Raw genomic sequence first — 16,466 nt, forward strand, 5'->3', positions numbered from 1 at the left:
TGTTCTCGGCCTCACACGTGCATTTTCCCTTTCTCTACTCACACTTTCTATATGAATAGCAGATTGTAATGCTTCTGTTTTTCTGATCCAGAGGGGAAGAGTCTACATCAGATTAGACCAGCTTTCTTTTCAACAAGCTTAGTAACAGCGTAGGTGGGTATTCTGACCCTCTTCCCTCCCCCTTCCTCACTCTGCCACCCCCAACCCACTGGAACTGCTAGCAGATGTTTCCTCTAAGTCTTTCTCTTTCAAGCCCCGATTCTCTGACTTTCTGGGCTCTATTAACAAACTTCATTTCTTTCATCCAGTTATCTCTGATTGCTTTGCACTCCCAGCCCACACATGATGAAGAATGCTGTCACCTCTCATCTCTTTGCCTAGTCTCCAGCAATTTCAGTGAACGAAGAAAACTGACAGACGAGAAATGAACAGTAACCGTCCATTTAGTCAGCTACCATCGCCAGGGCTGAGACTGGTTGTTTTACACATCCTTCCTCTCTTCTAATACTTATTATACTGGAGGCAATGACAGGGTTTATTCATAGGAGATGTTTTTGATGAAGAAGAAAAGATATCAACTGAATCCACTTATAACTAATTTTAAAAAAACTGAGAGGGAGACGAGAGCCAGGGACTTTGGCTCTTGATTTTTCATCTCTTTTAACTAGTAGTCAAGCCATCTTAAATATGTTCTGTCACAGGTAGAGTATAAATAAGTCAAACTAATTTTTCTTGATTTACTGTTTATCTTCCCAACACACTGTTTTTCTTCATTGTAAAAAATAAGTTATGTCAAATGGTGATATCTTATATTGTTAAATTTTCTACTCAAAATGTATAATTGTTAAATTTCCTTGCATTAGAAAATAACTGTGATTCTTTCCCCCTTCTTCAAAGACTACCAATCCTGTGCACACTTTGCCCTGCTTACCATACTAGCAGGAGGAAAGGTATAATCCAAATAGCGTTTTTCACACCTAAGATGCTTTGTGAATGCTCATTAGCACCCAGGAGAGTGGTATTGCTTTGAAGTTTAGAAGTCAGACCTAGACTTGAAGCCCTGGCTCTGCCACTGCAATGTGGAAAGTTGGGCAGGTTACCAAGCCCTTTCTGAGTCTTTCCTTGGCTGTAAATGGAAATCATAAAGCCTCCATATAGAGTAGACAGGTCTGTGATAATTTCAAATGCCTAGCAGGGACAGGCATACAACAGATTCAATAAAAACAGTTATTTCAAAAAAAAACAAAAAACAGTTATTTCTACAACTGACCCAGAGCTGGATTTGAGGCCTCTGATCAAAAAGAAAAGAGTAAGCGTAATCCATTTGCAGTTTAGCTGAAAGCAGATTCACACAGAATGTTGTATTCCAGGTGGACAAGCTATTCATCTAGCCTCAGTAGGATATTCCCAAACCTCACGTACTGACATATAGGGCTAAAGAGGCTTTTCTTAGAGGCTGCATTCCAAATGACAGGCTACCCTAATAAGGACTCCCGAAGTTAGCAGGCTTTTTTCTCTGTGACTATCTCATATATTCTAGGAACTATAAAGTTCAAAATCTCTGTTTTTTAATCTTACATGCCCTGTAGGAAGGAGCACTATTCAAGGACAAGAGATTATCCTGAGTACTTCACAACATATACACTGATACTAAACAACGACAACAACAATGACAATCAAATAAATAGTTAACTGTCCTTAGGGCAGGAACAACCTACTATATAATAAGAGGAGAAAAATAAGACAAGGATTTTAAAATTTCATTTCACCCAACCCTTCACAAACATCAGAAAAATACATCATTTAGCAATAAGTAAACAACTACTGAGCTTGAACAAAGCACTAATTTTTTTTAGTGTATACTCATGCACTGAAAACGGCATACAAGAAAACGTTTCTCTTTCCTTTACACGTCTATTTTGAGTTATTTCTATTTCATCTACTGGACATGACATTTCTTTTTGTTCTCTGATCTTAAAAATGATCTTTTTAAGACTGAAAAAACTTAGCAACTTGGCATGTATGCTCATTGGTTGCTGTCAAGGATTTTGGAAAAATAAAGATGAAAAGGAAGAGAAAAAAGTACTCATTAATTTGAGCCTAGTAATTAGGAATCTTATACTGCTTTACAGTGGGCTAAGCTTAAGTTTATTTTTATATTACTTTTTCTTAATAGAGAGTTAATAAGCTAAGAATCACAAAACAAATAATCAAATAAGACAAACAGTATGTTCAAAGAACTCTAAAATCTTTGTAGTTTTACTTATGACTGTCCTTTGTGTCAGCCACATATTCTGGACAAACTGGTCTCATTGTTCTCTAAACACACAGAGTATTTTCTTACCTCTGTGTCTCTGCCCATGCTGGTCTTTCTTTGCAACTCCCCTCCACCCTCGACCCCACATCCCTACCTTCTGAAATCCTACCCTTCTTTTAAAACCCAGCTCAGATGGTATCTCTTCAATAAAGCCTCCTCTAATCTCTCTTCATGCCAGAAATTCTCCTTCTCCCCAGTAGACATAGAGAAGGTAGACATAAATAAAGCACTAACGCTTGGTGAAAAATCTTCTTAGGGGAGTAGTAACCCTATACGACCAATACTAACTACCTCAGTATCAGCTTCCACAACCAAATGAACAGCTCCAGTATCTTGAATTTGACTTAGAGTATACCACAAGAGAATTTAGACAGCATTTATGCCAATATTGTGTATTTTGCGAAGGATTACACATTACACTGTATACATGTGTAGGTATACACACATGTATAACACACACATTTTGCAGATATTGATGCTCTGCAAAACACAAACTTTTTAAAAAACTAAGCAAAAATAAGACAAAATTAAAACAAACCAACAAAAGTAAACTACTGTCCTAAATTCAAAGCTAAAGTCGCTATTCATTTCTGGGAGACAAAATCAAGAGTTTAGTATAAGAACATTTACAGACACCTGGGGTTGATTAGTCACTTGTCTATTTAGGAAGGGTTAGAATTGTTATTCACAGAAAAAGGAAACACTGATTATCTTAATTCTAAATCTGCAACTGTTCAAATGGCTTTGTGATGTCTAGTAAAGTAACAAACTAATCATATAGAACTATAATTCAATTATCTCTAGTGGAATATAAAGGACTAGAAGGGTCACATCTAATGCTATAACCTAACACTGTGAGCTCCTAAAAAGAAACTCACAACACTGTAACTGGATACAAGAAACAATTTGTTTACATTTCAGATCAGGGCCATTGAGAGGGTCAGAAAGACTTATCAACACAGCCTAACAAGAAAACACTATAGCTCCAAGAGTCCATGAGATTCATGATTTCAAACTTCAACGTTCACTAGTGACCTCTGAAGCTAGACAAAACAGGGCTTAAATGTGAGAACAGCTTGAGTCATGATGACATGGAGAGCCAATGGTGAGAAAGAGAGGCGGACGTAATTTCTAACCTAGTAGCTGCCTACCTTTACTGGCCATTGGGTAGGTTTTGTACCTTCTTTCCTCTAAATTCTCCAATGGCACATGCCTTTTAGCAGTTTCTTTGTTTATCCAATTTCCCTTTCAGTGGTAGAGTCACTAACAGCTAAATCCACAGGGATACTCTCTTACTCATTATCTTGAGATGCAACAGGAGAAAACTATTTCACTAGTTAGCTCTTTCAATGGCCTTAGATCATTTCAATAAATTTTTTGAGTGGTATCTGAGGCTAACCCATCTTAAACATTATTCCAGAGCTAACAGTGAGATAGATTACAAATATAAGCACAATTTTTAAAAAGTGTTCGTTTTGGACAACATTTTTCTCTTCTTTGAGAACTACTGCTTGGGGCTAAAGCTTTCAGAAGTCAAAGATGTTTACCCATGGCCATTCATCATTTCACCTAACAGATTTTATTAAGTTCTATTAAGTGCAAGGCACTATTATAAACTAAGTAAAAGTAGTGGATAGACAGATAAGAGCTCTATTGTCATCTAATGGGGCAGACCAATAATAAATTAAAAATAAATATATAATAGTTTCAGGCACTGGTAAGTGCTATGAAAACAAAACAAGCCAGGACAAAGAGCCTTAATGTGATGTTGGGGTAACAGTGCCTCTCTAGAAAGGGAAGCAGGGAAGTCAGAGGAAACTCTCTGCTATAAACTGAAGCCATGTGAAGATCTACAGAAAGATCTACAGAGGGGGAACAAACAGAGAGGGCTGAGGCACAAATGAGTTTGACGTGTTCCAGGAACAGAAAGTCGGTCAGTGGAGCTGGGACACAGTAAGAATGGGGAAGTGTGGTAGCAGGTGAGGTTAGAGATGCAAGCCAGAGTCAGATCATGCAGGGTCTTAGATGCCTCAGGAAAAAGCGTAGATTTTATTCTAGGCACAGTAGAAAAGGGATTTATGTTTTTAAAAGATTAACTCTGGCTTTGGTATAAATGAAAGATTATTACATACAAACAGATGCTACTAACAAGTTACTAGTAAGAATAATTTGATGATGGAAATTTAGGGTAGTTAAACATAGCTTGTTTTCTTTAACTTGAAATTAAATAATGAATGGCTAAGAGTACCGACCCCCATCCCCCGCCCAAGAAAAAAAGGAAGGAGTTTCCTGACTTCAAACTTCTGCTCTGCTGCAGACTGGCCTTTAAAAAAGTATTCAATCCAAATTAAGGAGCAGTCATTCTGAAACCAGTTCTGAGAGCCCTAAGAAAAACACATTTTTCTTGCTCAACTCACCTTACGACTCGCAGGTCTAAAATCAGAAGGACTGCCTCAACCATGATCCCCTAAAAGGGGCTTTTAATTACAGTAAAGTCCCCATAACTTGCAGCCACTAAACTGTCACTTCTCTCAGATATTTAATATAAAGAAATTAAACCTTAGCTCCTCTCAGTCTATTTGATAAGATGACTAATGATGTAAATAAAATTATAAAAGGAATAGTTTAACCAGTAAAGAGTTTTAAATCTGTAAGAAACATCTATTTACAAATCAACCTTTGATAAACTGACTGGACATCAAGCTCATCATTGTTGTTTCCTTCTAAGAACTTTCTGAGTATCTTAGTTCAAATTACTATAGATACTTCAAAGCAACCAAATTCTATATAATTTTTAAGATTCTACAATTCACATTTTTTCACTAGTTGACGGGACCATTCTTTTTTTTTAGTTTGAACTAGTAAGCAAACATTATTAGCAAAAGAAAATATAATACATAATCATACCTCCACTTTAATTCTCTTCGGGGATAATTCATCTCTTTCTCCACATTTTGATCTGAGGGGAATGGGGGAGAGGGAAAAACTTGAGAAGGTAACAAATTTTTTCTAAAGGCACCTCAATCTATAAGCTTCCACCAAAACATATAACCCTGGAGCCCTGCCACCAGAAATAAGACTTCATAATGAACATTAAAATAGTGAAAAAGAGACTTTTTATCATTTCTAAATTAACACTGGGGAAATAGGCAGACACAGTTATATTACACATTTTAAATTTATTGCACACTATCTAAGAATGCCTCACACAGAAAGTACTCAATAAGTATTAATGAGTACCACATAATGAAAAAGGAAAAAAATCAAGGAGGACTGTATCCCATGACACCCTTCATGGATCAGTATAATTTAGGATAAAGTGAAAAAAAAATGGCCATTTAAGACGAATGCTTAAGGCTACATGAGATTAAAATGCATTTTGTTTATCAGAACTATAAATGCATTTTCCCTGGACCTAGGGATCCCTCTGCTGGGAATCTCTCCCACAGAAGCACCTACATATACATGAAATATAATTGCCAAGTAAACGATGGCAAGTCATAAATTTTATACCTCAACTTGAAAGATTGTTAAAATGTGGAAAAATACACCTCAGAATCAACAAAATATGATACGTATGATGTTATTTACTGTGGTATTACTTATAATGGCAAAAGACTAGAAACAACTCAAGTATCCATCAACGTGGGACTAGTTAAATGAATCATGGTATATCCACACAAGGCAGTATCATGCAGCTGTATAAAATAATGAGGAAGATGTATATGTACGAATATAGCAAGATCTCCAAGACACGTTAAACTAAAAGCAAAATACAGAATAATGTAGACACATGCTACTTATTGTTTTTTCAAAAAAAGGTGTAAGTGAGAAAACATATTTATATTTATTTACATGTGCATAAACAAACACTAGAAGGACGAAAAAGAAATTAATAAAAACTACCTACAATGAGAAGAGGAACAGAGTAAAAAGAGACAGAAATGAGAGTGCAACTTTTTTGCATTAGCTTTATACATAGTTTTGGCTTATAAATAAATAATGTAAAAGTCTTGTGTATTTTAAAATGATTTAACTTTAAAAATATATAAATGTAAATAAATACTACAAAAAATAACTAAAAGTTGTTGAAAGCAGTCGCCTCTGGGTCGTAGTATTCAGAAAGAAGGGGGATGGAGCGGGGGAACTGCTGAGTTTTGTGATAAACCTTGTGTACTATGTGACTTCATAAATCATGTACACGCACTACTTTGATTAAAGAAAATTATTTAAGTAAAGCAGTCAGAAAGAAAATATTGTATAATACAGCGAAGAAAACAAAGTCACAAAAATCAGCTCTTGATCACTCAACTCAAAAAGAATCTTGTACATAATCCTATAATATTGCTGTATATTCTTATCCTGTTCGTTTATTTTGCATAATTTTACTTGTTCCCAGTTTGTAAGTATATGGGCTCTTGAGATAGAACAGACAACAAAGCTGCTGTGAGCTGGGGAAAATAATGGTGATGACAGCAAGTGCCTGTATCGGTGGTTTTCAAACTTGAATATACACAAGAATCATAGGAGATGCTTGTGAAAGTTTGGACTCTAAGGCTCCATCCCCAGAAAATGTGATTTATTAGAGCTGGAAAGGGTGCTCAGGATGTGGTGTGTTTTTTTTTTTTTAACACACACTCAGTCACACTAATGCATCTCCTCCGAGAAGCAGTGGCAAGCACAACCGATGGTACACTGGCAATCAGGGTCCATGTGGAACAAGTGAACAAAATCAAAATGGTCTGCTATCTATAGACAATGCTTAGGCTTCAAGTGAGGATAAGATGAAGAATAATAAGGTATGTTTACATTAAATTTTAAAATCACCACTGCTTTTCAACATGGGATTTTTTATTTCAAACACATGTTCCATATTGCCCTTGCTAGTAACCTAGTATTTTCCAATTTTCCTTTAAATACTGGGCAATGGAGTCTTTTTATCTATTCAGCTAATCTCATTAGATCGCAGACACCTTGCAAAAGGAAACACGTTGCTTCCGCAGACAGTTCAACAAGTTCATGTAGTTGGTAGGGTATATAAGTAAGTCTATAAATGATGACTAACTAAATCCCATCATCACACTCAAAACCAAAGAAAGCATCTGTGTGAGAGAAGAAATGTTGAGAACCACACCAAACCAATGCTATAGTCCTAGGGAACTATCTTTCAAAAGACAATAAAAGAGGATTAAACCAATCAATGAAAACCACTTCAGCAATGTTTTGAAAAGTCACTTCACTGTTTAATCTTATAGGACTACAATCACACTTCAACTTTTTCAGATATGCTTATATTCTATCAACAGATGGTGTTTCAAGCTCTACTTCTAACAAACAATGCAAAAATACTGCCAATTAGTTAAACACTTACTTGGTGGTTCTGTAAGTATATTTATAGGTGACTTCTCGAGAAATCTGCCTAGCCAGGGCAAAAAGTTCATCTCTTCTTGTCAGTAGACCATTATCCTTCACACAAAGCTGAGCAGCCGCTTCATTAACAGTGAGCTGCATGTTCAAAACAAAGTTTTAAAAATTATAAACATTTTTATTTCATCAATACAGAAAATGTTTCACTTAAGAATATAAGAAGTCACATCATTATATAATGAAATCATAATTTATGAAAATCAGGATAGCCTATACTCCTAATTAGTCCTACTGCCTAATTTCAGAAGCAAATCAAGTTATCTACATCTCTCAGAACTCGAACTAAGCAAAACAGTCATCTTGGTTTTATTTATTTATATGCTTTATTTATTTTTAAGTAGGAGAGTTTATAGAAAATAAGCAAAATAAAAAGTTAAAAAATGTTCTGCATCTTATTTTGCTTATGAGAAATCAAGGGATATGATTATATGATATGCTGATAATATTTCCTTAACTACAAGTGAGTACACATGGTCTTACAGATATTTTTTTTAATGTGAACTGACATGAAAATTCTTAGGAAGAAATAAAAAATGATTTTAGTTAAGTATTTATAAAATCACTTAGTAAAAGATAGCATTATCACAAATGAGGGTTATAATGGAAAATCAAGGTCTTGGAGTCACTAAATCTCTAAGATTCATCTAATTCTACTCTTTCATCTAAGTGCTAAATATTGCCAATATAGTGTTGCTAGTTGACCAAACACCTGTACTAAAATTTAAAATATCAAAGGTTATCCTAAACTGAAAATCTATAATTTGCTTAGTAGACTACAAAATGTTTTTCACGTAATTTTGTCAACTTAAATAGATGTAAGGAACTGCTAAGAGGTATATCAGACTTTTTTAAAAAGCAAGAAATATGCTCATTCCAGGCATGACTGACGGCAAACTGATGGGATTTGATGGCAGAGAGACCTAGGATGAGTCTTGCTCCATCACTTACCAGCTGTGTGATTTTGGACATGTAAAAACTTCTCAGAGCCTCAATTTTCTCAGAGGCAAAATGGGATAATATCACTACCTCCAAGGACTGTAACAAGAAGTAAGTGAGAAGAGAGCTGGCACAAAGTTGTTGTTAGTGTTAGTTCTTGTTTTCCTTTGACAAAGAATCAGGCATTTACCTTTCTCCCTACCCAGGTATCCCACTTTATTCACAGTTTTTCTTATTAAAATTTTTGAAAATACAGAGAAGCAAAAGAAAATAATTGCAGCATGCAGTCCTTCCATCCAGAATGACTATTAATATTTTAATGCATATTATTCCAATATTTCTCTGTGTACATATATACATGTGAATGTAGATGTGTAACTTCCTTTCCTTCACTTACGTATGCTGCATTTTTTACTTTTTCATATATTAAGGCAGAGACTTGGCTTGTTTACATCAGTATCTGGCATGGTTAGTAAGCTTAATAAGCACTGATTGACTGATGAATGAATTTAAATATCCTTTACAATGTAATTTTTACTACCTGGACATACAATATTACATTGTAGAAAATAGCAATACATTATTTAAATCAACCTCACTCTGGAAATTACCCTCATTTTTCACGTACTACAAAGAAAGCTGCAAAGAGCATTCTTAAATGTGCATCTTTACACATATATTCAGTTATTTACTTGGAATAAATTAGTACAAAGAGACTTCTTGGTCACAGAATATACTGAATTTTAAGAGATCTACATATTTCATCAAATTACTCTCCAAAAAAATTGTTTCAAATCTTAATGCTACAACAATTATATGAAGAGTTCATTTCCCAGAATCTTGACCAACACTGGCTGTTATCTAAAAGCTTTACCAATCTGATGTATTTACAATGACGTTTGGTTATAATTTGCATTTCTTTGGCTGTAACACTGAAATTTTTATGTTTTTGACTTATTTTAAAATCTGCTTGCTCATGGTAGCTGCCTGTTTCTTCTATTGCACTATTTTGTTTCTTAGGGACTTAAGGAATTTGTTATGTATGAAGAGCATTAACTCTTCATCATATGTAGTGGTTTTGTTTTTTTATTTTTTCATAGTTTGTCATTAGCCCTATAGTTTTGTCTTGAGTGCTATGCACAGAAGCTCCCTTCTCACCCTAATACATATAAATGTTCTCCTATAATTTAGTCTAATGGTTTTATTTTTTCCACATATTCACTCCATCTAGAATGTGTTATGGTATACAGTATATGGTATGATATAGGTATCTAATATCCTCCTCCCCAGATTTCCAACTGTAGGTTACACTGGCTTATTCTCAAATACAGGCATACCTCATTTTATTGTACTTCGCTTTACTGCACTTTGCAGATACTAATTTTTTTACAAATTGAAGGTCTGTGGTGACCCTGTGTTATCAGATGATGGTTAGCATTTTTTAGCAATAAAGTATTTTTTAATTAAGGTATGTACATTTTTTAGACATAATGCTGCTGCACACAATACACTACAGTATAGTGTAAATATAACTTTTATATGCACTGGGAAACCAAAAAAAATTTGTGTGTCTCACTTTATTGTGGTGGTTTGGAACCAAACCTGCAATATCACCAATATGCTTGTAATGTGGCTACTGGCAACAAGGTTACAATAAGCCTAGGCTTCTTATTTTAAACCCATAACTGAATATAAAAACATAACAGGAGGAATTTATTTTCAGCTTTCTCCCCTCCTCCTAAAGAATCCTCAGTAGATCAATTTCTTCCCTAAGTGCTTTTGACAGGCACAATGGTACAGGAATTAAAAGTAAAATATACTTCAAAGAATAATTTCCTAAATAAATTAACTTCAATTTCAGCTTAGCAATAGCTACAATGACCTTGAAAGATCCTTCTCAAGTTGCTTTTTATGTAGCTGTTTCTGATTTGTACTCATAAATCTAAATTAGTATGGAGAAATTCTGATTGTCAGTAAGATATTTTAATTGACAACATTCAGAGGTACCAGCTCATTCACAACCGCAGAAAATAAAACAATATTCTAGTATTCCTTCCATCATCCTACCAGAAACCAAGAAAAAAAAACATAACACAATCTTTGTTATTGAATTCAGGCTCCAACAGACCGAAAAACTATACTGAACTCTCCAGGCCCTCAGAGAGCCTTCTGGTAGAAAACTGAGGCTGGAGAAATAATTATAGCTCACCCCAGGTTGTAACATGAAGTTGATTCATCAAGCTTTCCCCTCAAAAATGTATTTTCTGTATCTTCGCAATTTCATGCTCCCAGTTGCTAATAATTAAATCAATAACTATTATGATATATTTTAAATAGAAAAATGATACAAATACTCCAAAACCAGTAGTCATTCACTGCAGCATCAAGCTAGCTTTTTAAAAGTTCTAAGTTTCTAATTTTGTTAAAAGTATAAAATAAGATATTCTCCCTCATTGGTTTACTTACTTCCTCTATTTCCTCCTTTCATGGCTAAAAATACCAAAATTCCATTCATATCTTCATGTAAAAGAATTCTTAAAGTTAGCTTTCTATTATTTTTAACTAGATTTTAAAACTTTCTCTACTGGTAGTCATAATCTTTAACAATCAAATGACTGTGACTTTCAATTAAGTTTCAAGTAAGTGTTAGCATAAAAATACCACATGAATGCTGTGTGATAGGGAGGCTCTAAAGGCAATCAAGACTTTCATTTCTAGCACAGGGAGGGCTAGGTACCGTGACCAGCCCCTCTCACATTTCTCACAGGAAAAATGTTGGCTAAAATAGAAGGGAAAAATATCTTAAATGCATCAATAAGCCAGCAAGACAGTAAGAACAATTCAGGCCAAAATGAATGAAGACAGTATCTCAAAGGAGTAAGTTGAGGACAGTTGCTAAACCAGATGAACTTCAATCTTTACACCCTCATTGGGCTGGTGAGTGTGGGAAGAGAATAACAGGAAAAGCCGAGTATCCATCAAAGGTGAGGCTGAGGAGTCTATGAAAAACAATACAAAAGTACTACAGCCTGATGCAAAACAGAATTAGAAATATACCCATACCCCACAGGAGAATGCAAGGAGAACTACCTGTCTTTAACCTTGTTATTAAATAGGAGAGAACAGAAGATACTCTCCTGAGATTTCATAACCCCAAATCAGCTCTTCACATGGATTTTCAGCCCTAATTCACACTAAACAGCCTGAGAATTAATTTTCATAGGGTCCCAGAGTTGTTATGTGCAGAGTACAGGTGCCTGGTAGAAGCAAAAACAGCCTCTAGGAGAATCCATTTTCTTCCTAGGCCTCAAAACATTTCCACAGTTCCAAGAAATATGAGTTCATAGAAAGAAATCATAAAACATCCAAAGAAACAAGGAACCAAAAGTAAAAACCAGCAGAAACGACAGCAGAAACAGACCCTCAAAGATTTCATTTAAAGAAATAAAAGGAGTTGAAAATATGACTACAGAGTAATATAGTAAAAATGACTAAGAAAAATTGAGAAGTCAGAAGGAGAGAAGAAATTGGGGCATGGTAAAACAGAAGATTTCAAAAGCAGACAATAGTCAGATAACCACTGGCTTCTAAACACAACAATGAAAGCTGAAGGCCAAGGAAATTATATCTTCAATTACTAACAGAAAATAACTGATAATATAGAATTTGATACCCAGAATAAGTAGCAATTAAGAATGAGGGCAAAATAAAGATATTTTCCAATGGGGTGAGGAAGGACAGAGTTTGCTATCAATAGGCCTTCATTAACAAAATTCTACATAATGCACTTCAGGCTAAAGGACACTAATTCCAGATAGTAAATCTGAGATATAAAGAGGAGGAAGGGAAGAAATACAAAATAAAATAAAGGAAATAAATTCAAAACATCAGTCATTATAATAAATGTAAATGGACCAAATGTTGCAGTTAAAAGCCAAGGAATGTAAGAGAATTTTTAAAAAATCCAATTATTGGTATTTACAAGAGATGTATCTAAAACATGGATTCAGAAAGACTAAAAGTAAAAGGATGGAAAAAAGAAGTAACAAGAAATTACTAACAAGAAGAAAGCATATGTATTTATATTAATATCAAACAAGAAGTTTTTTAAAACAAAATGCATTATTAAAGATTAATAAGGTTGCTGCATAATACATAGAGAAATAGACAACTCCACCATCAGAGTAGGTGATTTTAACACACAACTCTTAGCTACTGATAGAGCAAGCAGACAACAACAACAAAAAAAAAGTCTATAGAAGGTTTGAAAAACAAGAGTTAATAAGCTTGTTAAAACAGACATATACAGAACACTCTACCAACAACTGCAGAAGCACATTAAAAAACACTGACCACATACTGGGCCATAAATCATATCGCAACAAATTTTAAAGGGCTGGCATCATACAAACCATGTTCTCTGACCACAGTGTAATTCAGTTAGAAATCACTGGGAAAAAGAATAAAGGAAAAACCCCCTCATATTAGGAAATGAAAAAAACTTAATAACTCATGGATCAAACATCATAAATAAAAAGAGAAATAATCAGAATTTAAAAATAATAAAATAACCACATATCAAAACTTTGGGAATAAGGCTAATTCAATACATAGTGAGAATTTATGGCCTTCACTCCTTACATGAGAAAAGAAGAACAGCTGAACATTAATGAACTCAGGACGAAATATAAGTTAGAACAATAAAATAAACTGTAAGAAAGTAGATGTAAACACAAACACAGCACAACTAAAAATATCAATTAAGCCAAAAGTGCTTCCTCAAAAAGAAGCTGGAAAGCTTTTCTGTAAAAGGTCAGATAGTAAATATTTTAGGCTTTATAGGCTAGTCTGTGTTTCAACTACCCAATGCTACATCATAGCTCAAAAGTAGCCACAGATAATACATAAACAAATAGGCATGGCTGTATTCCAATAAAAGTTTATGTGCAAAATCAGGAAGTGGGCTAGATTTTGCTCACAGGCTCTAGTTTGCAGATCCCTGAAAAGATTAATATAGTTGACAAACCTCTGGCAAGACTGATCAGGGAAAAAGAGACAAATGTACAAACAATATTAGGTCTTAAAAATGATAAATGACTTTATGCCAATATGTTTGAAAACTTAGATGAAATGGACAAATTCTCAGAAAAATGTGACTTATCAAACGTGACTCAAGAAGAAAGACTACCCTAAGAGTCCTATAATCCACTTTTTTAAATGATCAAAAGGAAATGTCCAACATTTCTTTTCAAGTATTAGATGTTGAAATTGATCCACTCAAGCTGAGAATTAGGAATTCAGCATCATAACTCACTAGTAATATGTTCAGGTCTAAGAGGTTCCCGGATTTGGCATTCCCCCTCTCTCAGAACTAAGAATGTTGGGCTTCTCTGAAACACTCAGCCTTGCCTTCTCAACACTACAGTGGTATCTGACCTAAACTTGGCATCACCATGTATTCTGTGGGCCTAGGTCCTTATGTTAGTACCCCACTTAGCACTCCAGTTCCTGTAGCATTTCCCCTAGGTCTACAACTTACCCACTAACTCCACATTCTCCTCTTCTTCCCCTTCTATCTTTGAGTTCCAGAGCTCTTCGGCTGGACGTTGCTATCTGCTGACAATAATGCCGACTTGTCTATATGCTTTTATTTCTGAATATTACAAGCCCCTACATTCTCCACAGCCTTGCTATTCTCAACTTTCAGTTTCTCTCTCTTTATCCATTCATTGCTTTAAGATTTGATGCATACTGCTTACCTAGTTTATCATATACTCTGCCAACACACCTTTGAACAGATGGAACTCTGCCTGCCTGGACTTCCTTCTAGTACTGCTTCTGGGTTTGTCCCTTAGCACCTGTCCCACACCAATAACTAGTGTGGTTCTAGGCCTCAGCCCCTCACACCATCTTCATAGTCTGACTCCTATGACCAGGCCATACCTAGCCATGTTCTAAGACCATCACTGATTCTCTAGCTTAAAAACAGTGTGTATAACAATGATTCATTCTACAATTCTTTACTGTGAAATGTAAAGAATTATACAATATATTGATAATGTATACTTGGAAACAAGTATAAAAATGCGTATAAGGGGCTTCCCTGGTGGCGCAGTGGTTGAGAGTCCGCCTGCCGATGCAGGGGACACGGGTTCGTGCCCCAGTCCGGGAAGATCCCACATGCCGCGGAGCGGCTGGGCCCGTGAGCCATGGCTGCTGAGCCTGCGCGTCTGGAGCCTGTGCTTCGCAACGGGAGAGACCACAACAATGAGAGGCCCACATACCGCAAAAAAAAAAAAATGCGTATAAGAATAAGAATTTTATATGCTTGTGAGTTGAAAAAATTTTTTCAGGTATAGGTAACTTCCTGATTTTCATCTGCTCCTGACCTACTTATATGTCTTGAAAGAGTGTTCAGTGTTTATATGAAGAAAGCTCTCAGAAATACTACCAAAAGTGAATTAAGAATAAGTCACATATTTCCTTATTTAGAAACTGAGGACAGATTAGTAACATTCTTTAATCTTAGGAATTTATAAAAACTCAAAAATCTTTCTCTCATTGTAAATAGTCAAATGAAAAAATGTGAAATTATCGCAAGTGTACACTTGACAGTACCTTCTTTCTTTTAATTCCCTCAGGATTTTGTGATTTCCACCAAACTCTTGAATGGTTACTAGTTTGAAGAAAGTGTCCTGATTCATAAACTTCTATCCTAAACTATATTATTAGACCAGACCCACATACTTGAGTTACAAATAATAAGTGGTCTAAGTTAAGCTTCACAAGCCACACTTTCCAAAACCCCCAACCCCACATCTCAGCCGCTGGCATTCATTTTGACTGTTCCCTTATTTTGGGAAACCCACAATGGTCTCATTACTTAAATACCACCTGTGCCTATTTATCCAAAGAAGCAAAGAGCCCCTTAGCAAAATCAAAGTTGAAATAATTCACTTTTAAAGTAGGTTAGGATTTTTTAAGTGAGGTTGATAGGCTTTATTAAAGTCATCTCTTTAACATACTTTTGCTTTAATAAAAAGACAGGCCCTTGACTGTGTTTCATCTGCTCTGTTTTAAAAATTATATGAAAACTGGATTATAGCATGAACCTAAAACTGCCAACATGTTTTGCCCTTTGTTTCCTATTATTGATGACCTTGTAGTAGATTTCTCTATTGGTTCATAGGTAATGAAAGTGTCAAAGTGTATCTGAATTATAATGCTACCTGTATTTTCTAGATCTACTCACAAGTTCTTCTGAGTCCATTATTGTATGGCAACAATATATAACAATTACAAAAGGACATGCCCCAAATAGATCAAATCACAGAATCCCCTGTGACTAATTCTGCTAACCACTTCTCTGATATTAAGCACCAGTATCCATTCATATCTAAAATAATTTATTTTAAAATATCAGATGGTGAAATTGCTGAAGACAAAATTAATATACAAAAATTGGCCGGTGATAGTAATTTTATAAAGCAGGAAAAAATTTTATTTACGATTATACACCTTTATATCTTATATACTTGTATATATATGCAAAATAAACGTATGTTTATGATACAGACATTTAATATACATATATAACACACAGTATTTGACCTAACAAGAAATGTGCAAAACCTATGAATAAAGAACTAAGAAATTACTGAGGAATATAAAAGATCTAAGTAAACACATATACTATATTACTGTACGGGAGTTTTCATTATTGTAAATATATCATTTTTTTCCAAATTAATCTATACCTTTAAGGCATTTCTAATCAAAACACCAA

General features: G+C 34.8%; 1 protein-coding gene across 4 annotated transcripts in view; it reads right to left on the reverse strand.

Annotated features, from left to right (window-relative positions):
* The window catches only part of NAB1 (NGFI-A binding protein 1), a 44,155-nt gene that overhangs the window by 14,641 nt on the left and 13,048 nt on the right, over positions 1-16,466 (reverse strand). For all 4 annotated transcript variants that reach the window (XM_060106864.1, XM_060106863.1, XM_060106861.1 and 1 more), the window contains 2 exons: positions 7,689-7,822; positions 5,225-5,276 (listed from right to left, as the gene is read on the reverse strand). In XM_060106864.1, the coding sequence (XP_059962847.1) occupies positions 5,225-5,276; positions 7,689-7,822 (186 nt within the window). The remainder of the gene's footprint in view (positions 1-5,224; positions 5,277-7,688; positions 7,823-16,466) is intronic.

The sequence above is a fragment of the Mesoplodon densirostris genome, chromosome 8, assembly GCF_025265405.1.
Source record: "Mesoplodon densirostris isolate mMesDen1 chromosome 8, mMesDen1 primary haplotype, whole genome shotgun sequence".
Classification (NCBI taxonomy): Eukaryota; Metazoa; Chordata; class Mammalia; order Artiodactyla; family Ziphiidae; genus Mesoplodon; species Mesoplodon densirostris.